The following is a 22781-nucleotide window of genomic DNA, read 5'->3' as shown; positions in this document are numbered from 1 at the left end:
AGCTGTCACAGACTTCTCTTAGGAGGTGAAAGGTTAGTCAAGAATGTTAAGACACAAGTGTTTAGACAATAGTTTTTTCAATCAACAAAGCTTGTTCCACAATGGTACCATTTGTATAAGTCCAACAAATTTCCTTGGTCATTTCTATAAATTCTCTAAAAAACACGGCACAATGGACTGTAACATTAAGTCCACTGAAGCCTACCTTTGAAAAGTAGGATGTAAAGTAGATTATATAACAAAACCTGAAACTGACAGACATTCATTTAGTTTCAATCGAATAGAATTAGATTATCAAGCATGAAGAATCATAATTTAATATCAAGTCACACAGATCATTTTAGTCTGAAATAAACTATGAGCGAGCTGATATACATGTTTGGTGTTTCTATTCAGCTGTATTCGGATACTTGTTGTCAGTTACAGTACTAATACAATATTGTATAAATACTCCATTAGAATTAAGTCCTGCACTGATGAAAATGTTCTTAAAGTATCAAAAGTAGTCAATGCAGATACATGTCCCCTGTTAATGTGATGTATTCTAATTACATTACAGATACATGATGTTCAAACTGCATATTATTCTTGTGGTGGTTTTAATCTGCAGCTTATTTTGAGTTATATTATAATGGTTTGCAATATAACAATTATTATTTTAATAAAGGAGTCATCTGCTTTACATCCGAGTATTTACTTGATCTAATTGTTTGTTCTGTTAAACTGAAGTGTGAGAAATCACAAAAAATAACAATAACGCAGAGCTCAAAACAAAGCCTTCAAATGCCTATTCAAATAATTGATTAAGCAACTTATTGTACTGGTTCAAATGTTATGCGCTACTCTTAATTTGTAAAGTAACTACAGCTGCCAAATAAACGTTATTATGATAAGAGTAGTAATAATTAATCATCTTTATTTATAAAGCACCCTTCTTAACAAGGTTAAAAGGTGCTTGTACAATGAAATCAAATTCTGTATATATAAGTTAAAAGGCTATTTAAACAACATCATGCAAATAAAATCAATAAAACCAGGACAGAAAACATTTAAAAACAAGCACTAATCCTAGAAGAAAGAAATACCCAACGCTCAGACCAACCAGCTGCCTTAAGAATTTTAAAAAGCCATTTTATAAGAATGTAAGAGTGAAAGGTTACATAATTCCCTAAAGTGTCATGAAATGGAAATACACAAGTGTACATGAGTAGATGGACTTAATTACATTCCACCGCTGTTCCGTATGTCCAGTATAGTTCCTGTAGTAGGTCAGCTAGACACTATGCACTAAACCAAGGCTCAGACATGGTCACTGTTATTAATGTTATCTGTTAGACCTGTGCTTATCAGGTCCTAATAAAATATGACATTGTTTGTGAACAGTCCTTAAAATTTAATGGCACGAAACAGCCTAAATAAGATATGAGCATGCATGTCATAAAAGCGCCAGTGCAGCCGTAAGACATGCTCTAATATATGGTGATTACACACTCCGAGAGCGCAGCTGACTTGGGTTTCGATTCTGTGTCAATATGATTCATATTGTTCATCAGTCATAGGACAAAGGTTTACTGAACTTTCTGTGAGAGGCCTTCATGTATATGAGGACACTGAAGTGTGACCTTTGTGATTGAAATGGCTCAAAGAACTTTTTAAATCGCTTGGACAGTTTCTTTCAAAGTGAAATCACACCTCTAAATCAAAACTATAAGAAATGGACTTAAAAGAACTAAAAGATATTGACTTGAAGACAATACCTTTAAAAAATGTTTGCAAAAAAATGGCAAACACACCTGGAGTTAAGAAGTAAGACACATCCAAATACTTTGCTGATGATATCAAATAAGTGTGTTCTGCCCTTTGAGCAGTTCAAACAAGCAATCATACTGAGTGATTCAGCATATATGAGCTATTAAAGGAGATTGATCTGATTCCAAATGTTTTTTTAAGATCCATTTTATTTATGAACAATTATAAATTAGTTTCTCCATTAAAATGAGCTCAAGAAGGAGACAACCCCAAATGATAAAACAAGAGCTGAAGAGTTGATTTAACGTAATCACACACCCCCCACCTCCAACCAGTGCTGACAGACACGTCTTAGTTCGAGAAACATTTGAACCTTTGGCCTGCCACAAGGACTGTTCAGACTTTGAAACCAGGGCAACACATTTGCACGTCCTGGTAATCACATAAAGATTGGAGCACTATAAAAGCAAGAGGACTAGGGCTTAAGAATTAGTCTTCACAGAAAGAGGAGGACTCTCCCTACCTTAAGGCTTACAAGGAGCTTTACTAAGCCCATCATGGGGAGTACCAAGCTCTGCCTTTTGCTGCTGCTGGGCACATACACACTAGCCCGTAAGTATTGTGCATTTATTTGAAAGCTAATAGCCAATTTTAAGGAATTGTGTTAAGTCTCAATTTGTTTGAGGAAAAAAGTCTTTAAAAAGTCTTTTTTTTTACAAAGCGAGATATTGCTGTTTTACATGTGACACATGAGTTACTGCAGTGTTTAATAATTGTATAAAGCCTGTGTGTTGAATTGCTGTCAATCCAGCATTTTGAGCTCCAAAAAAAAAAAAAAGATAAAGCTTAAACTCTTACAAATGGTTCAATTATATAGAGTATGTGATTTAAGTAGTCGACTGTGCTCAGTCAAGTTTTGAGGCAGCTTGTAGGTTTGTAAAATGTCAAGCAAACATTTTCTTTCATTCTTTACAGAGCAAGATGTTGGAACTGTTGAGGAACAATCTCCAGTTTGCTTTTGTGAGTTCACTTTTTCTTTTTTAAATCTTAACATTGTTTTATACATTACTATGGAAGATGTGATTTAAGTTGATAACTAGGCAACAAAAAAGAGAATCCTTAATGGTGAATTTCACCTGTCAGTCATAAATTTTATTAGACAAAACAAACTACATAAACAAACTTTCTCTGTTTTATGACTGAATAAACTGAATAAACAAACTGACCTTAAAGGACAACACAGTTTAATAATATTTTACTTTGGGGGACCATATTTTCCTCAGCTTGTTTTCCTCAGCTTGTTTATTCAGTTATGGTAAATAAATATGTCTGAATTTGAATCTCTTCTGCAAAACAACACATTGCCCATTTAAACTATCCATTTGAAGTATCTAAATGTATACTGTACATAGTGTGAATCTGTCATATAGGTGTTCAAAAAAGGACAGTGCATTTAACACCAACATTGCAGTGGTCTAACTGATGTTTTAAATACTTTTTAGTGGCCAAAAGATTCAAGAACTTCAGGCGGTTTGTGTACGACTATGAAGCTGAGACCTTTAACGGCGTGAATGGAGCAACAGAAGACAAGAGCGGACCCAAAGTCTCCTGCAAAGTATGTTACACAGCCCCAATCATTACTTAAAACAACAGTCTTGTGATCCTGAGTAAGAAAACAGATGTGCTGAAAAAAAATTTTTGATCTGCTGCACAGGTTGAGGTTGATGTGCCCCAGACCTGTAGCTTCATCCTTCGCACAACAGAGTGCTCTCTGAGCGAGATCTCTAGTGTGGATGAACAAGGGATCCCAATCTATCGTCCTGCTGCTGGAGCTGAGGCTTTCAAAGCTGCCATGGAAAAGTAAGTCGCCAAGAACTGTCTAGTGTTCATCCATGTTATTAATGTTAAAACTAAAGAAATGTATAATCAGGAAGTGGCTTGAATTGAGGACATAAAAGGACAGGCTAAAATGGCAGGTTGTAAATGATAATCTGTCCACGTCAACAGGAACCCCTTGAAGATCACAGTTGAAGGACAGACTGATGTCAAACTCTACCCCGAGGATGATGAGCCTGTCAACATCCTGAACATCAAGAGGGGAATTGTCTCTGCTCTCATCGTGCCAGTAATGGAAGAGGAGAGGAACAAGCAAATGGTAGCTCCCCTTACTGTTTTTATTGTTTTGTTTTTTTGTCACCAGTATTTACAGCAGTAACCAGTCAATTCAGTCCAGAGTCACCAAATAGACTCATGCACAGATAAACAAGTTGCACAATGAGTAGATAAGCTGCCCCAGACACAGGTGATAAACACTTTCCTGTAACATCATGTCCTCACAGTGGCTATCTTCAGGTCAAAGTCCTAGATAAGTTAATCTTTTCTAATGGCATCACTTGCTTTCTTTATGGGGGGGGGCAATCATTCAGATCAATTGATAATCAGATTCAGGGAGACTGCCAAAGTACAAAAAGCATGTTGATCACTCATGCTCTGAGTGATCACTGATGATGACGTCTCTCATAATTTTTCAGTCCACCGTGCATGGAGTGTGCCCCACCGATTTCACCGTCAACGCCAGAGAGGACATCGCCACTGATGTGACCGTGAGCAGGGATCTTTCCAAATGTGACTCGTTCTTTGCCCGCAGGCAGGACACCAGTCCTCTGGCCCTCATCACCGGCATGGTAATAACCTCATACTGCCAACATAACAAACTGAAGCCAAGATTTGTTAAAGCTATCACACTCACTTCTCCGTAGAGGAAACAGCGTTCTTATTAGCATAAAATTATTTCTTAACTAGCTATATTTATAAATGACTGAAGGTTTCCCTTAGAAAAATTCATGCAAAAAAACACTTATAAGCAGCCCACAGTTTCTAGTGTGCTATTGTTTGACTGTTTTCCAGCTTAATCTCAACATTGATGTTATCTTTTCACCACCAGAACTACCCTCTGTCCAAGATGATTAGCAGCACACAGACTTGCGACTACAAGTTTGACAACCAGAAGAAGCACATGACCAGTGGAGTCTGCACAGAGAAACACATCTTCCTGCCCCTGTCCCACAAGTAAGTTTTGAAAGAATCAAGTGTCCACTAAATAATAGAGCACCGAATGTAATTTGACTTTAAGACTTACAAAAATATTCCAGTCTTTGAAAGGGTTGTGTGATTTCTTTGTGAGATCTGCTTTGAATTTAACACATATTTCAGGATTTCTAACAGTGCTCCATTTCCAACAGACATATTGAAGTTGTCGATATCAAATGAAATACATTTAGCCAAGTGTAATTCTTTCCTATTTGTTTAAATTGTCTAATTTCCTCTGCAAATAGGAACGAATATGGCATTTCAACCATTGTGAAGCAGACTGTGACTCTGACAGAGACCGCCAAGATCAACGACAGAATCTTTAACCGCAGTGAGTGTTTCACTTTTTTTAAATAGCCTTTAAAAGATATAAATATGTTCAGTATGTCATACATGTCAGACTTCTTACTGTTTGGGATTCGATCTGTGCAGATGAGGACAACCTCAAGGGCCTGTCCATGGAGGTTGCTGATGACAAGTCCCCCGTCCAGACCAAGGATGCTGCCATCGCCACATTCCAGGAGCTGAACACTCTGTCACAGACCACCCAGGGTGAGGAGCGCGCCAGCATCTTCCACAAGCTGGTGTCCGAGCTGCGTGTCCTGAACGCCGACATCGTGGGATCTGCTGCTGTTGAGATGATGGACATGTCCAACTCTCTGACATGGCAAGCTCTGGCTCAGTGTGGCACCCCCGAGTGCACCAGCGCCATGCTTAAGGTTCTCAGGACCTTTGACGAGGCTGCTCTTGAGGTTGATGCTGCCGTCTACGCTCTGGGACTCCTGCCCAACCCCTCCCGCCTCATGGTGAAAGACATGCTGGCAATGGCTCAGTACAAGCAGAGCAAACCCATCATGTATGCCCTGAGCAATGCAGTCAGGAAGTAAGTGAAGGCACACATAGAAAGGTCCACCTCATTGAGTCAGTTGTAGTTTCTGTTGTACACCACTAATGTCTAAATTTGTCATTAGACTGTACCAGGCTGAGGGCGTCACCCCTGAGATCACTGCTGTCTCCGACTTCATGAATTCCCTCCTGGGCGCAGACTGTGCTGGGGAGAAGGATCTGACCTTCATGACCTTGAGGGTAGGTAACCGCTGTGAAAACAACCCTCTTACAAAATTTTGATTTTTTATAACATCTTCCAGTTCCATGTTTTTTTCTAATTGTTCTGACTCTTTCATCCAGGTTGTTGGTAACATGGGAGATGCAATGGAGGCTGCTGATGCTGCTATCAAGACCACACTGATGAAGTGCATGAGACAGCCTGCAACCACACTGTCCGTGCAGCTTGCCGCCATCCAGGCTTTCAGACGCATGTCTGTGACAGATGAGGTAACCAACATCCCCTTCACAGATTAAATGCCTTCCAAAACCCTGATTCTAAAAAAGTTGGGACACTGTAAAATGTAAATAAGAAGAGAGTTGAATCATGTGCAATGAACTGTGTTTACCAGCAATTGTTTTACAAAATGTAGTAATACCCTTTATACAATCATGTAACGTGTCTGACAAAGTGATGAGTCTTTTGTTGCCTTAGTTCAAACTTGTCAGGAAAAGCATACATGAGGAAAACATTAAAGATATTGTCCTGTTTTCAATTGAGCATATGTCTGTTTAAGTAACATTTTACTCAACATCCCAACTTCTTTTGGAATGGCAGTTATCAAGTTAACAAGTTTCTGTTGTTTTGCTATCCAGGTTCGCTCTAACCTCCAGAGGGTCAGCCAGTACCCCAAGGGTGCCGTGCAGAAGCGCCTGGCCGCTTATCTGATCCTGATGAGGAATCCCCAGGACAGTGACATTGAGATGGTGAAGAAGCTGGTCACGCAGGAGCAGAACACACAGATCAAGTCCTTTGTGACCTCCCACGTCTACAACATCATTTCCTCCACTGACTCAGAGATGCAGATGTAAGATAAGAGCACCTTTCAAGTGATACATTTTGCCTTATTTCATGGACATGACTAACCAACCAAATGACTTATATTTAACTGATTATGTTACACCTCATTTTTACCCCAGCATTGGCAAGAAGATCATGGATGCCCTGCAGGAAAATGAAGTCGAGACACACAATGAATACACCACCAAGTCTCGCAACTACAAGCTGGGTATGGCATATGAGAACATGGGCACCAGCGCTCAGGGCCACATTATCTTTGATTCCAGCAACCAGCTGCCAAGGGAGGTCCTGCTGGAAACTACCCTGAAAGCTTTTGGTTTCAACATGGATGTTTGGGAGGTATGTAATACTGTGGGTCTTATAATCAGTATTTTATTGCTGTTTCAAAAAGTAGTTTGAGTAGAAAAGTATATTCATTGGTGTCTTCTTGTTATATTTCGCTGTAATTGGCATGCTTTTGACCAAATTTAGACATCTGCCAATGAAATTAAGCTAAATTCTAAACAGAATTATTTGGACGGGATTCAGAGTTTAACCCATGCTGTTTTTGAATCATTTTTTTTTCCAACAGGTTGGCATGCAAGGAAAGGGCTTTGAGCCAACCATTGATGCTTTGTTTGGAAAGAACGGGTTCTTCCCCGACACCGTGTCCAAAGCTATGTATTGGGCTGTAGACAACGTCCCAGAACTGAACAAATGGGTTAATTTCCCAGAGTCTGAGACACGAAAGGTAAATCTTGTGTATAATTATAACTGTTAAGCACTCTCAGTCTAAGTAATGTTATCATTGGCGTTTATACAATAATACATCTTTCGCAGGTTCCAGAAAATCTTGTCAGAGAAATCGTCCGCAACTTCAACAAGCTGGTTAAAGATCTGCAGAATCAAGAGGCCCCAGAAGCCATGGCCTACCTGAGGATCATGGGAACTGAGCTCGGCTACATCAAGGGCACTGAGCTGAAGGCTATTGCTGATAACGCGATGATGTATGCAGATATTTTCATGAAGATGATCCCCACTCAGGTACTGACCTGTACTACTGTTATACTTTTAATATAATGACTGTCCAACTCTTGTTCTTTACCTCAGTGAGAGAGCATTCAAAGTGATTGCTGATTCTTTTTATCAGGTCATGGCTAAGCTGATGTCCAGCACTGACAATGAAATCTTCGCCCATTACATCTTCATGGACAACAAATTCACCATGCCAACAGCCTCTGGTTTGCCACTGACATTCGCTCTGTCTGGCACCTTTACTCCTGGCGCTAAGGGGGGCCTTCAATTTGCCCCAAGAATGGTACATTTTTCAAAAAGTCAATTATAGTTTTTCTATTTTTCTGTTGCTTTGTTATTGAAATAATTCCTTAAATGTTCTGCAAATTGTTGCTAAAGTCTATGATAAAAAAAAATTGTAAGACCCTGCCACTTAAATTAACTACATGTGACCTGTGTTTTGTTCACAGAAGGAGCTGGTGTTTGCACCCTCTGTTGGAGTTGAATTTGTGACTCAGATGGGAGTCAATGCCCCTGAATTTGTTGTGTCCACTGTTGAGATGCACACCAACATGTACCACGAGAGCGCTCTCAATGCAAAGATCACCATGGAGGAGAACCAGATCAAGCTTTCCATCCCCGCCCCACAGGGCACCACAAAGTTCTTCAGCATCAGGTAACAATTAACACAAAAATACATTCATATATTTAATTAATTAAGTTTGTGATATGGCGGTAGATTTTCCTCTGTTGTTAGTCACATGAAGGTTTAATAAAACCTCAAGTTATTGAAAAGATAATGATATTAATGCAGCAATAAAACAAAACCACAGTGTTTCAACATGTGGCGCGATATCGTATTGCATTTGATTTGAAGTTTTTAGAAAGTAGACACTGATTCTGCCTTTTTTCATTCAAATAGCAACAAAGTGATGATTGTGGGTGCTGGTCACGCTACAGTGATCCCACACTCACTGGATGAAGCAAGCTGCAATCCTCTCTTCTCTGGAATCAAATACTGCACAAAAACACTCCGTGCTGACACTGGCGACAAGACTGCTGTTCCTTACTTCCCCCTGAACGGGGAGACTAAGTAAGTTTTTTTTGGAAGACTCTGTGGTTATTATGTCAATTTTAAGATCACTGATTGAACAATATCACCAGAGAATTAATTCATTTGTTTTTTACCATTAGGTTTTCTGTGGACATCAAGCCTACTAATGAGGTCTCTGAGTACACAGCCACCATCGCCTACGATCTGCTCAGCGAAGGAAAGGACGGTCGCCAGAAGGTCGATTCTTTGAAGCTTGCCCTGAGAGCTGAGGGTATGAGCGTCTTATTTGAAAAACATTACATCAACTTAAGTTTTTTCAATGTGCATCTCCTCCTTTTGTCATTTCATGGGGTTAAATAGTAACCAAGTTGTACTTTTTCTAACTTTGTGACTTTAGGTGCTCAGCCCACTGAGGCTACAGCCACCATGAAATACAACAGGAACAGGAATGTCTTCACCACCCATATTGAGATACCTGACTTTGATGTTGAGGCCGGCATTAAGGTTGGCATGACCTCCAGCAGTGCCAAAGGCAAAGCCATCACCCTTGAGATCTCCAACAAGAACGTGCCCCAGGTCTCTTTGATTGGCCGTGCCAAGTGAGTCAACTCAGCCACAAACTTTGTTTAAACACACTGTCAATAAATAATCTATCTTAGGTACGCATTTAACCGTTTTTAGTATTTTATTTTTTTTTATCTAGGTATGACTACATCACGTTTGTTTTGTTTTTTTATCAATTACAGGCTTCAGGCCATGACTGATGGCATGCTGCAGGTTCAGCTGTTAGTGCCCTCACTCAAGACTGATGCCGCCATTACCGCCACCCTGAGCCACCCTGGCGTATTCACTGTGGAGATCAAGAGTGATGTCAAGGTCGCAGAGACCTCCTCTGTTCAGGCAGTCACAATCAAATATGGTATGTCTGTTAAAGAAAATAGTGTTCATGGATGTCAGATATTGATGATTTCAAGAATTTCTTCAAATACTGTAATGTCATGTAAACGTCAAATGTTAAATGCTTTGTACATCAGGTGTAGAGCAGGCTGAGGTTCAGCTTATGTCCAACATGAACGCTGACACTAAGATGCTGGTAACTTCAACCGAAGCCCTCCAGGCCTGGCTTGTTCTGTTTGTTGAGGAAATCATGGACCAGCAGGTTGTCAAGACTGACATGAAGCTGCGTCATATCTTCAACAAGGCTGTTGAGGTGAAAATCATATAATCATTATCACTATTAGAGCATTCCTTTACTTAGTTCTTGTTCCTCCAGACTAAAGCATAAGACGTTTGATGTTTTTTCATCAGGCCAGCAATATCTATATGGACAAAATCACAGCTGATGTTCCCTATGTCGAGACTCTGAGAAACAAAATGGCAAATGTGGAAATGCCTGAAATGCCAACCATGCCTGAAAAACTATTCATGAACCTGTAAGTAAACTCCACATCATCAAAATAAAGTTTTTAATATGGATTTGAAGAAAATCACAGCTTATTTTCATTAAATTTAGATTTACTCACCAGTTGAATGTCAGTTTTGAATTTATCAAATGTTCTGCTCTCATCCTTTCATCAGTGAAAGTGCATTCAAATACCGGTTCAACCTTGAGCGTTTGATCATGACCGTCCCTCTGCCTCTTGGAGGCAAATCATCTGAGGAGCTGAGGATTCCTCCAATGGTCACCTCCCCACGCATCTCCGTGCCTCAGCTGGGTATGGAGATTCCCTCACAGGAGATCCAGATCCCCACTTTTACCATTCCTGATGAATACGATCTCATCCTGCCCCTGATGGGAGTGGCTGAGGTGTCTGCCAAGGTCAACAGCAACTATTATAACTGGGAGGCAACAGCGTCTGCTGGTAACGATACAGAAGATTCTCCCACCTACTTTGCCAAGTTCGACATCCTGGCTGAGAGTCCAATCAAGCTTCTTGCCTTCAAAACTGAGGGTAATTTAATCTTTGTTGTTTTCTTTCTTTAACACAAGAGAAACAAGATAAATGTTGACATTAATTATTATTTTTCTGTTTTGTGTGTTTTAAAGGAGCTGCAACAATCACCGACACAGCAGAGAAAACCATGAAACTCGCCATTGACGGTTCCCTGAACCACATGCTCATGAACACAGGTTTCAGTGTGCTGGAGACTATTGCTGTCACAGACAATTTAATGTCAACAGGAAAGTACAATGTGTTTGCCATCTCTCCTGTGGGTCTGGACACTTCCCTGACTGTTACCACCCAGGTTGGCCTCGACTCAAACATGCTCTCCGGGGATATCAACATGGACGGAAGTGTGACTGTTGGACCCCTGACTGCCAGCACCACCTATCTCCACACTTTCTCTGTTGAGCCAGCAAAGAAAGAAGCAAGATTGGAGAGCACACTGAGGGTCAACTCTGAAATCCTGAAGCTTATGAACAAGATCAAGGCATCATATGCAAATGAGGAGCTTCTGATTGAGTCAAACACCAACATGAACAGTAACCCCATCAAGCACACCACCAAAATGAGCCTGAACTACAAAGATGTCAAGCTGACCATGCAGTCCGACTCTGTAACCAAGGCTGATGAGCGAATGCTTCGTAGCCAGATGGAGTTCTCCACCTCTGACGGACAGGCCACCCTCAGGATTGAGAATCAAGCTGATGACACCGAGAACCGTGCCTACTCTTTGGTCACTGGGTCCATGAATCCTTCCGGTTTAGAGATCAATGCTGATGCCTCCTTGAACATCTTTTCAAGCCTCACCTCTCACAAGGCAACTTTGGCCTTGAATAGCAATGGCCTGATCACCAGCTGCACAACAACTGCCCAGTACAGCCCAATGACCTTCGAGAATGTTTTCCATGGTGCAGTTGATACTACTGGTGCCACAATGTCTCTCACAACCAAGGGAGGCATCAAGGACAACAAAGCTGAGCTCAGTGTTGAGGGAAAGTTGGCCAGCACAGAAGTGTATCTCAACGGCATCTTTAAGGGAAATCTCTTTGACATCGACACCAGGAACAGAGTGAACCTCAGAGTGAACGAAGATGGCTTGATCCTCTCCAACAACATTGTCGGATCTTTCAACGAGATGAGGACCGAGAACACCCACTCACTGTCTCTCACCCTGAGATCTTTCACCCTCCACTCCAAGACTGACAACGTCCTCAACCAGAAGAACTCCTACATGCATGACATCACAGTTAACATGGAGCATTTCATTGCCTCAGTTATGGTGAAAAATGACCTGAAGATCATGGCAATTAACTTTGTGAATGATGCCCAGTTCAAGGCAGAGCCCTACAACATGGAGCTGACTGGAACAATGACGGGAGTCTTCTCAGAGGAAGAGCTCAAGCATACTTATGAAGTCAAGTTTGTTGACATGGTCCTCTCTGCCAAGTGCAACACCAACGGTAGACTTCTGGGAACTCACATGACACAAACCACTGATATGGAGGTTGCCGGTCTGAGCATGAAGTTCAACAATGTGGCTAACTTTAACTCACCATATCTTCGTCTGGAGAGCACAGTCAAAACTGTTGCTGAACCCTTCACTCTGAACATTGATGCCATTTTCAACTCTGATGGAGCTGTTTATCTGTATGGACAGCACAGTGGCGAACTGTACAGCAAATTCCTCTTGAAAGCAGAACCCATGGTGTACACACATTCATTTGAGTACAGAGCCTCAACCACTCATGAACTGGAGGGCAGACCCACCATTAAGACCAACATGGAGAACAAGTTCAACAGCATGCTGAGCCTCCAAGAGCAAAGTTTAACACTGAAGATGACATCCAAAGTGAATGAGCACACTCTTGATCAGGAAATGAGCGCCTATAACAATGTAGAGAGAATGGGAATTGAGATGATGGGAGCTGCCTCAACCCCCCTCTTCAGTGATGCAAGTCAAGATTACGCCATCTCTGGATTTGTGAAATATGACAAGAACATGGACAGCCACTTCATTCAGATCCCATTTATTGAGCATCTGCCAACAGTCATTGAAAACGTAAAGACCACAGTGATGAGGCTGATAGACCAGAGCACTGAGATGGTGAAAGACATCAACACCAAGTATGAGATCAGTGCCATGTTTCAGAACAAATTGTCCGAACTGAAGGAGGTCATTGACAACTTTGACTTCAACCTATTTGTCCAAGACCTGAGAAAGTATATCAGCTCAGTGGAAAACTATGTGACCAACCTGACAGCCAAATTCCCAGCTGACAAAGTCATGAATGTGCTGAAATCAATGAAAGACGCTATCATAGCTTGGCTCAAGAAACATGACATTGCTAACAAGTTCAATGCAATTTATGCCAAAGTAGAAGAGATCCTGTCCAGCTATGAGGTTGAGAAGATGATTGCAGCCATCATGGATGAGAGTGTTAAGATTATGAAGCAGTACCAAGTGAGGGAAAAAATTCAGTCTGCATTTGCTGCTCTCAAGTCAGTTGACATCCAGCCTCTGCTCAAAAGAGTTATGGTGCCTGTCCAGGAGCTTGTGAATGAGCTGTATTCCTTCGACTTCAAACAGCTGATTGATGACATGAGCGAATATTTCATGAGAATGCTTCAGAAGATCAAGTCATTTGACTATGACACATTCACTATGGAGCTGAAAGAGAAAGTGGCAGATATGAGCAAAATTCCCTGCTTTGGAAAACTCTATGGAGAGGTCAGTGTCAACTCACCTCATTACAAAATCAGGACCACTGCTGACCTGGAGAACACCACAGCTGAATCAGAAACACCAGAGTTCAAAATGAACCTTAACTCACGGGCTTCATCCACTTTGAGAGTTCTTGACTTCACAGTGGATGCCAGTGTTCATGTTGCTGCACCCAAGATGAGTCGTCTGTCGATCTCAGAGAACATCAAAGTTGACCAGTCAAGCATTACACTCGACCACAAGGGAACAATGACCCTCTACGGCCTGTCAGCTCAGGCTTCTGCCGAAACCACCGCAAAGGTCGACACTGAGCCCTACGTTGGAGAGCTTGTCAATAATGCATTCTTTGCCATGGAAAATGGAGTGTCTGCCAATGTAGAGACTGACTACAAGCACAACATCAACATGCCAGTCATCAACATCTTCAGTGAAACATCAATGAACCAAAAGACCCTTTTCAAGCTTGAGGAAGGCACTGCCACACTGACCATCAACAATCTAGCTAATGGAAAATACGCAGTCCAGGACTTCTCAGATGAGGGAACCCACAAGAGTGACATCGAGGTGGTCATGGATCTCCACACAGCCAAAGTGACTTTCATCGGAGAAACAGGCAGCAGCGTATTCAAAATGAATCAAAATGTGGTTGCAGATATTTGCATTTTCCGCAACATAAATGTCAACATCCTGGTTGAGACAGAAACACCCATCATGAAGGCCAGCGTTGCAGACATCAAGTTCCAGGCTAAGGTTGAAGACATGAAAATTGATTTCACTGCCTCTCACAATGCAGGGCTAACTGGACCAGTTGAGGGAACTCTCTCAAGCTCTATGCTCGCTTCAGTTACACCAACTGACCTTGTGTTTGACACCAAGAACAAGGGAAATGTCAAGGTTGCCCTTCCATTCAGCCTGTCTGGAAAGGTCGATCTCCAGAATGACGCCTCCCTTATCCTGAACTCTGAAGTGCAGCAAGCTAGCTGGACTGGTCTGGCAAGATTCAACCAGTACAAGTACTCCCACTATTTCACCATGGATAATGGTGACAGCGAAATCAGCGTGTTCTCCCAGATTAATGGAGAAGCCAATTTGGATGTGCTGAAGCAACCTTTCACCATTCCTGAAATCAATGTGCCATTTGTCGGTTTTAAGACACCAAGAGTTCAAGACTTTTCACTGTGGGAAAACACTGGCCTGAGCGACATCCTGACCACAACTCAGCAGACATTTGACATGAACTCCAAGCTGAAGTACATGAAGAACCCTGAGATGATCACCATTGACATTGATATGGATCCAATCATCAATGCCATTAATAGCAATGTCAAGACTCTGCACAAGAAAGTGCTCATCAGCAAGGACAAGGCTGCTGACATGCTGGCTAAGTCTTACAACAAAGCAAAGGCTGAGTATGAGAAATATAGCATTGAGCTGCCCAAAACCATCACAGTCCCTGCCTACAGAGTTCCAGTGATGAATGTTGAGGTTTCCACATTCACCATTCCTCTGCCCGACTTCAGTCTCATCACAATGCCCGCACTGCATGTCCCATCTGCCCTCAGCAAGCTGACTCTGCCAAAAATCACTCTGCCCAAAATCCAGAACATCAGGATTCCAAAAATGGGTGATCTGACCTACGAGCTCTCTGTGAAAACAGCAATGGTCACACTGAAAACTGATGCCAGCATCCTCAACCAGGACAGCATCGTCATCAAACTTGATGCTTCTTCAACCTCTGAATTTGAGTTTCTGAATGGAAGAATTGCCGGCAACAGCAACCTGAACACAGTTGACGGATTAAGAGTGGCCTCTGTCCTGTCTGTAAAACATTTAGTGCTAGAGGGAAACCACGACAGCACTATCGTCCTCAGCTTTGACAGTGTTGATACCTCCATCACCAATTCAGCAAAGGTCACTCTGCCTGACATGACTGTGGAAATCTACCAGGAGATTGCTGGAAACCCAGATGAAGGCCTTGTTGTCTCTATGTCCACTCCATCTGCAGGGCTCATCGCTCTTCAGATGCAGACCAAGCGCCCAGCACAAGTGAAAGCAAGACTCTATGGTCGCTACCCGGTAAGAGAACTTTTGCTTACTTATTCGCTTACTACTTACCTTTGATTATGATTTCAGGGAAATGCATGTTTATTTTTTTAATAAATGTCTTTTTGTTTCCCACAGTCTGAGCCAACAAATGACATTGATATCTTGGATCTGAGGATGTCTTTGGTGAACGCTGAGAAGCTGAACCTTCAGACAAGCTGGAATATGGAGATGCCCTATGCGATGATGCTTCATCTGCAGGAACAGGTGCCCGTAATCATGGAGATGGTGTCTGAGCCTGCAATCAGGACATACAACATTGTCTACGAACAGGCTAGCAGGCTTGAGGGTTCTTTTGAAGAGGCAAAGGAGCAGGGAAAAGTGATGTTCAAGAGGGCTGTTGACAATCTTGCAAGAGTAAATCCTTCCAATGTTATGACCACTGTCACAGATAAGGCCATTTTGATCCTCAAAGAATACCAAAAGAAAGTTGAAATTGTCCTGGATGCTGTTGTTGAATTCCTGAGAGAGACCAAGTTCCAGATCCCTGGTTATGAGGAGAGGCTGTCTGGGCTTGAGGTCTATCAGAAATTCAGTACTTTTGTTGCAAATGTATCTGAGGAGGCTGTTGAAAAGGTTCCAGAGTACTTTGCCACCATGTTTACATCAGTCCTTGATTATTTAAAAGCCATTGAATTCACTCTTCCTGGCTCTAACTATGTTGTCATTGGAAGAGAAATTCTTGATGACTTGTTTGTAGCTTTGAGGAAAATTCAGGACCAGGTTATTGTCACTGTGAGGAAACTGGGGGATATCCAGCTGGAAGATATCATTAACAAATTCTCTGCATTCATTCAGTTTACCATTGAACAAAATGAGAAGTTCCTCCAAACCCTAAAATCTCAGAATGTAGAGAAGTTCTCAACCTTTGTGACTGATGTTTACAACGATGCCATGAACTCCCAGGTGCTTGCTGATGTTGCCAACCAGGTTGAATCAGCCCGCAGAATTATTATGGAATATGTAAGAGCTGTGAGAGCTACAGTCCAGAATATTTTGGCTGACATGTCTATTGAACAGCTTCAAGCTGACATCCAGTCCTGGATTGGCTTATTGGTAAAACGTGTCAATGCTTTCCAAAACAATGTCATTAAAACCCTGAAGGAGATTAGCAAAAATGTTGAACCATTTGTGAGAGTAGGTGACAGGCAGATGGAGGTTGACATTCCTTTACCATTTGTTGCCAAATTCAACTAAGTGACCATGGCTAACTAACAGTGTTTGTATTGACTGTGTCTGTTGTGTAACCATCTAAGACATTGTTAAATGTGTTCTACCAAAAAATACAAAGCTGTATTCTAACAACTGTTATCTGTATCATCTTTGTCTCTCTCTCGGTTTTTCCAAATTATTAATTTGTTTGTTATTTCACAGTAGACTCCCAGTTGTTTTGACCCTACTGTGCTCCCTTTGTGTGTCTTGTACTATTTAAAAACAACAATATGTGGCCCTCAATAAAGACAGTTTGTACTGCATACACCTCTGTGCATTTCTTATTTATTCTTTCACATAAATATCCGAAGACGTTATCGCAGGCTTATAAAAATAGGAGTGTTTGCAAAGATACTTACAATATATCCGGGACCTCCACATGCGGTTTCGAGAGGAAAGTCAAGGTGTGCCCTGGGATTTTTATACAGCCACAGATTATTAGTGTAAAACACAACTGTACAATGATTAATGAATGAGTTATCAGTTTATTATATCTTTCTATATACTACATATACAATGGCAAATACTATACCCCAAAAACATCCTTTAAAAACCTCCCAGGGATCCAAGAATAATCATGTACAGAGTGATTAGCAGCAATTGTTGCAGTGGCTATTTTGCAAGGATATGAACACACAATTGTGCCTTGAGGTTTTGGCTTGCCCTATGGTTTGCCTTGGGCTGAAAAAGTTTTAAAACCACTGCAGTGTAGGATAGGATTTTTACAAACTGGTAAAAACATGATAACATTATGTAATAACATACATAACATATTAATTCCTCTAAGATTGTGTTATGGTGTATAAAGCAGCATTTTTCTGACATGAAACATTGTAGTTGAATTTTTTTAACCTTAAACTCCTTACAGATTGTTTATTAAAAAACTACACTCTGAACACTGTCACACGGTGGTAGGATTTTAAAAAGCTCATTCCACACCCCTGGCATATGCCAGTGAGTCGCTTCTACCCTCAGGTCTAAATTTAGTCAAGACACAAATAGTATCAGTGACACACGAGCTGTCTTGTTAAAAACAATGAGAATAATCATAGACATGGAGTCAGTTTGACAGTTGTTAGAAATAGTAAAAGGCGAGGTACATTAATGTACTCACCCCTTGGAATACATGAATATATTTCCTCTAATGATAGCTATGACTATGTAGTCATCAAGTGTGGTGGAAGAAGTAATCATATCCTTATCCCTGTTTAAGCAAAAGTAGCAAAATAACAGTGGAGGAAGACAGCATTAATAGCTAACTTAAGTAAATCTCCAGGAGCATTATGAATTGAAGCTGAATTTAAAACATACTGTATAAAGAACAAAATATCACTGAATTCTAATTATCTACTCATTAATGTAGTATTTTTATGTAACAGTTTGCAGCAGCTGTTTAAACTACTTAAGCACCCTGCTGGGCAGGGATGAAATGTAACTGAGTACATTTACTAAAAGCACAATTTTGAGGTATTGGCACTTATATTCTGCGACTTGTTATTCCTCTTCACTACAAGTTGGAGGACAATATTGTTTTATTTTACTCCATTACATTTATTTGATAACTTTAGATACTAGTTCCTTTACAGATCACATGCTGCATCAAAGCCTTGATTTGTGAATACATTTATTTTGTCTGCAATGACATTAAAAAACACAGATTCTAATAATCACAATGCTGAATTTCAGGTCCAATCGTCAGCCAGGCCAATAATTTGCCAACCTATAGTATACAGAATACATGTACATATATACATGTAAGTACATTGAATATCAGATACTCTTAAGACTTTTACCCACATACTATTTGAAATGGTGACTTTCATGTTTACCAAAGTAATATTTCAATAAGATGTTGTTACTTTTACACAAAGTATTAATTTTTTGTACTTTGAACAACAATGCCACTGGGCCGTATTAAGTAATTATACAATATTAAGTATAAAATGTCATAAAATGGATAGACGCAAGTACCCCAAAACTGTACTTAAACATTTGTACTGATCACAAGTCCCATATTGGTGGGTATACTTTATATCCTGCCAAAGCATAAGGACACCAATGCAGTGGAGGATTACTTCACAAAATATGTCAATGAACCTAATTTAATTGTCAGTTTATACACATTTTTTTCTTTCAAGTTGTAACAAATGCCATTTGTCTTTAGAGTGAGAAAAATCAAGCAAATGGACAGAAAAGTAGAGGTGGTGACACATTGATTCTTTTATTGCCTTTCTCAAAACAGTATCACTTGTTCCCTTACATTCTGTATTGTTTTGCCTCACAGAAATTTCCATTGTTCCTGAATCTCTCGTTCAAGTCTTGAAATTATGTCATCACATTAACGTAGTCATAATTTGATGAACTCTTACAAAACAAACACATTTGGCACATTTTCAGCATGTTTCTCTCATATTTTCCATTGAAAAAAAGTTAAATCAAGAAAAGGAGGAAATCTGCTATGTCTGACCATTGAATAATAACCTAACAACACTGGAAATCAGAGGCACATGAGGGGGGCCAGTGTGGGAAAATTAACCAGTCCAGTACAATGCATTCCTGTCCTGTAAGTCAGCAAAAAGCCCAGCAACAGAAGTCATGGGGGAATGTGACTTTTACACCACTCTTACTCTGGTTGGATTTAGAAAAGATACTCTTTTAAACTCTGATTTATCTCCACTATACGGTTACTTACTGAACCAGAGAAACATTTTAAGCGAAATGTAGCTTTTTCTTCTAAAAGAACAGCTAGCAATTGAATGAAGTGAATCCAAAAACGGGTTTTCCCCTGGAATCCCAGTATAGCAACAGTCTCTGTAATCGATGTTCATAGCTGTCATTTGAACAAGCTCTCCCACCATTGTGTGAGAGGGCAGTAACACAACACTTCTGTGGAAACACAGATTAGACATGAGCTGAGAAAAATCAAACTTAAATACATTGCTTTCTGTTGCCAGCCTCAAAGCTCCGACAATGTTTTTTGACCAAATAGAAGTACATTCACAGTCAAAATGGAAGACATTGAGTGTATTTTTCATCTCTCAATCAAGCACAATTGAGTTTTACTGCTGTGAAAAACCTTTTTATACGTTACACATTTAGTTTTCGTCAAGTATTTTAGTCACACGAATACCCTACTATTGTTTAACATTGTGGTTTTAAAAACAAAATATTCAATACAGTTGAAGTGTTCAATTGCCATCCGATGGCTTAATCCCAAAACGAGAGTGTTCCAGCCCACTCTTCTTTATGTCACGCTTTGTAAGAAAACAGCCCTCTTCTTGAAATATCGACCACTTAACAGGAAATGAAGCAGCAGCTAAACAGAGAATGCCAAGCACGTCTTCTAAGTCTTTGCCTCAAAGAAAACTAGATGTGGTTGTCAGAGTTTAGAAAAACATGTTGAGATGCCGTTATGTGCTTCAAATGATTAGATTAAGGTGATCTGTAAGGTAAACACATTTCCCCTCCTCTGCTGGTTGTACTATTTACAAGCTGCAGACTGACTCTCTTTAACTTCCTCCTTCACTATTTTATCAAAAAAATTCATGTTCGAAATACTCCTTTCTCATGAACTTCCTCCCAGTATGTGCCACTGTGGCCATTAGCAAGCATAACATTTGGGGTAGAAGCATGCTTAACAAATTTAAAAGGTGCAGTATGTAAGAACTTTAGTTTAAAACACTCAAAAAAAAAAATAAGTCAAACGTCAAAGACCTTTATGTATCCACTGCAGTTAGCATGCTAAGCAACTAGCCACAGACTTGCCCTTTCTCGTAACACCAACCTCAGTCTGGACCACTAGCTGCACAGCTAACTGAGCTAACGTCAGCTACAGTTCGAGGACACTCTGTTGATATGCTGCCCCCCATTTGTTTAGAGTATTAATTCCAGAGGTGGCCGATTCTTACATATTGCACCTTTAAAAGGATACTTTGCGGTAACTGTTTGTACGCTCATCTGTAAAAGAACATCCATTTGTAAACGTGCAAAAGTACACTGGACAATGTGGTTAGCCCTTTTCAAGACTGGCCAACGTGTAGCCCCTCGGACCTGTAATGGTATATGTCCTGCTGCGTGAATACTATTCAATAACGCAGATTCAAACTTTTTTGGATATGGTACTGACTAACAAACCTGAGACAACTGATGTCCTCAACTGTAAACTTAAGCTGTGTCTTTATTCAAAATGGCGTAAAACATCAGAACAAACTAAACTGTACAGTGAACACCAGGTGTGCCCTTGCACTAACTTGTACTTTCTATTAAAAAAAAACTAAAAAAACAAACTGCCTGTGAATCGCTGTAGTGTTCAGGTGCTGTGCAATTTGCCAAATTAAATACAGTCATCTTACAATACATAGTGGACTTAAATAACCAGTGCAATTATTATTATTTTTTTACTGCTTTGCTTAAACTTGGCAGTGAGGCAGTGGCCTATGCAAACACTTTGAAACACAAAAAAAGAATGAGCGATTAAAATCTTGGCTCGAAAGCAGACCTTTGGATAAAGTCATGTCCACGTCATAAGGGGCTATTGTCCTTTTCTTCTTCTTCTTCTTCTTCTTCTTCTTTACCCCTCCACCTGTCAGACTGAGATCATGTGGTGTGACCCACAGAGAACATGCTGTAACCACACACCAACACACACACACACACACACACACACATCGATATCAGATGGTTGCCAGTGTGTTTTAAAACAACTTGTTTGCAGTCATGGTTCAAGCAAGGTCGTGTGATTTCTTATTTTTGGGGGGTTTTTTTTACAAGGGAGTATCCCAAACCGTGGTCACTGCCCGGACATGTTCCGATACGGATCCCGGACATCTCGTCCCGTCTCGTCTGCGCGTCACTGCTCTCCAGAAAAAAGCGTCAGTTCACATCAAAACACAGCATTTGAGACAACTTCCTGATGGCGTTTTCCGTTTCTGTAAAGCTGCCCGTGTTGCTGTTTCGAATACCTCCCAGATCCCCTCCTTGGTTTTGGCAGAGCACTCCAAATAGTCATATGCGCCAATGCGCATGGCCATGGCCCGGCCGTCCTCCGTCTTCACGGGCTCCAGCTTCAACCGGGACAGCTCGTTCTTTACGTTCTCGTCGTTGCGCAGATCCTTCTTGTTGGCCACCAGTATGATGGGCACGTTGGGACAAAAGTGTTTCACCTCGGGGACCCACTTTTCAGGGATGTTTTCCAGCGAGTCTGGGCTGTCCACGGAGAAGCACATCAGAATGACATCGGTGTCCGGATAGGAGAGCGGGCGCAGCCGGTCGTAGTCCTCCTGTCCGGCCGTGTCCCACAGGGCGAGCTGGACCTGCTTGTTTTCCACCTCTATGTCCGCCACATACGTCTCAAACACGGTGGGGACGTACACCTCGGGGAACTCGTCTTTGCTGAACAGGATCAGCAGACATGTCTTCCCACATGCGCCGTCCCCCACTACCACAAGTTTCTTGCGATTGTCTGCCATTCCTGCCTCTTTGCCTCGAGCTCTCCGCTTCGCATCCACAGCACAGATGTCCCCGATAAACTCGCCCCCACGGCGTTTTATACTTGATAAATACTTGTCGTCTTCCGTGAGCCGCTCCCGTTTCCCAACTCCTGTGAAATTTTTACCAGTAACCAGTGCGATCTCTTTATAAAGCGCAGGGTGGTTTCCTAAATATAGCAATCCAATCGGAAATAGGGAGGTGAGATCACAGTGTGTAAAGGAAGAGGTGATTGGATCTCATCGGGTTTCCTTATGTTGAGGAGGGTCATGGACCACGAGGACCCACCCGACCCAGGATCAGCCGAAATTAACAAAATCTAACTGCATGATGATGCATTTGTCTCTGTAACGCTCATTGTAACGGACTCCTGTTGTTTTACTTCTTATCATTAAAAAAAAACAACAACAAAAAACACAATCTCCCTCCAGAAATCTGTGTTTTTTATTTTCTCTTTGTTCCCGAGTCAAGCCTTTTTTTCCCCCCAATAAAACTGAATTAGCTAGATGTGGAATAAGC

General features: G+C 41.1%; 2 protein-coding genes across 2 annotated transcripts; one reads left to right on the top strand and one right to left on the bottom strand.

Annotated features, from left to right (window-relative positions):
* Positions 1 to 2239: 2239 nt before the first annotated feature.
* On the top strand, positions 2240 to 17040 carry LOC115574657 (apolipoprotein B-100). The gene is made up of 26 exons (XM_030406322.1): positions 2240 to 2361; positions 2725 to 2769; positions 3252 to 3364; positions 3464 to 3609; positions 3757 to 3904; positions 4281 to 4433; positions 4694 to 4818; positions 5085 to 5170; positions 5272 to 5722; positions 5811 to 5925; positions 6028 to 6174; positions 6541 to 6752; positions 6865 to 7084; positions 7317 to 7475; positions 7565 to 7768; positions 7875 to 8042; positions 8209 to 8414; positions 8661 to 8831; positions 8933 to 9063; positions 9190 to 9391; positions 9539 to 9711; positions 9827 to 10002; positions 10101 to 10225; positions 10371 to 10744; positions 10840 to 15536; positions 15642 to 17040. Exons 1-26 carry the CDS (start codon positions 2307 to 2309, stop codon positions 16758 to 16760), a joined length of 9921 nt encoding a protein of 3306 aa, XP_030262182.1. The 5' UTR covers positions 2240 to 2306; the 3' UTR covers positions 16761 to 17040.
* Positions 17041 to 18971: 1931 nt separating this feature from the next.
* Positions 18972 to 22557, bottom strand: LOC115574659 (rho-related GTP-binding protein RhoB). Its single transcript, XM_030406332.1, has 2 exons — positions 21560 to 22557; positions 18972 to 21399 (listed from the first exon to the last, which is right to left on the bottom strand). Exon 1 carries the CDS (start codon positions 22241 to 22243, stop codon positions 21653 to 21655), a length of 591 nt encoding a protein of 196 aa, XP_030262192.1. The 5' UTR covers positions 22244 to 22557; the 3' UTR covers positions 18972 to 21399; positions 21560 to 21652.
* Between the last annotated feature and the right edge of the window lie 224 nt (positions 22558 to 22781).

This window comes from Sparus aurata, chromosome 22 (assembly GCF_900880675.1).
Source record: "Sparus aurata chromosome 22, fSpaAur1.1, whole genome shotgun sequence".
Taxonomy (NCBI): Eukaryota; Metazoa; Chordata; class Actinopteri; order Spariformes; family Sparidae; genus Sparus; species Sparus aurata.
This window is presented reverse-complemented; position numbering and strand designations above follow the sequence as displayed.

Coding starts and splice junctions, on each gene's coding strand:
- LOC115574657 (XM_030406322.1), top strand. CDS start 2,307: ATGGGGAGTACCAAGCTCTGCCTTTTGCTGCTGCTGGGCACATACACA. Junction 3,905..4,280: donor AGGAGAGGAACAAGCAAATG/GTAGCTCCCCTT, acceptor ATAATTTTTCAG/TCCACCGTGCATGGAGTGTG. Junction 7,085..7,316: donor TCAACATGGATGTTTGGGAG/GTATGTAATACT, acceptor TTTTTCCAACAG/GTTGGCATGCAAGGAAAGGG.
- LOC115574659 (XM_030406332.1), bottom strand. CDS start 22,243: ATGGCAGACAATCGCAAGAAACTTGTGGTAGTGGGGGACGGCGCATGT.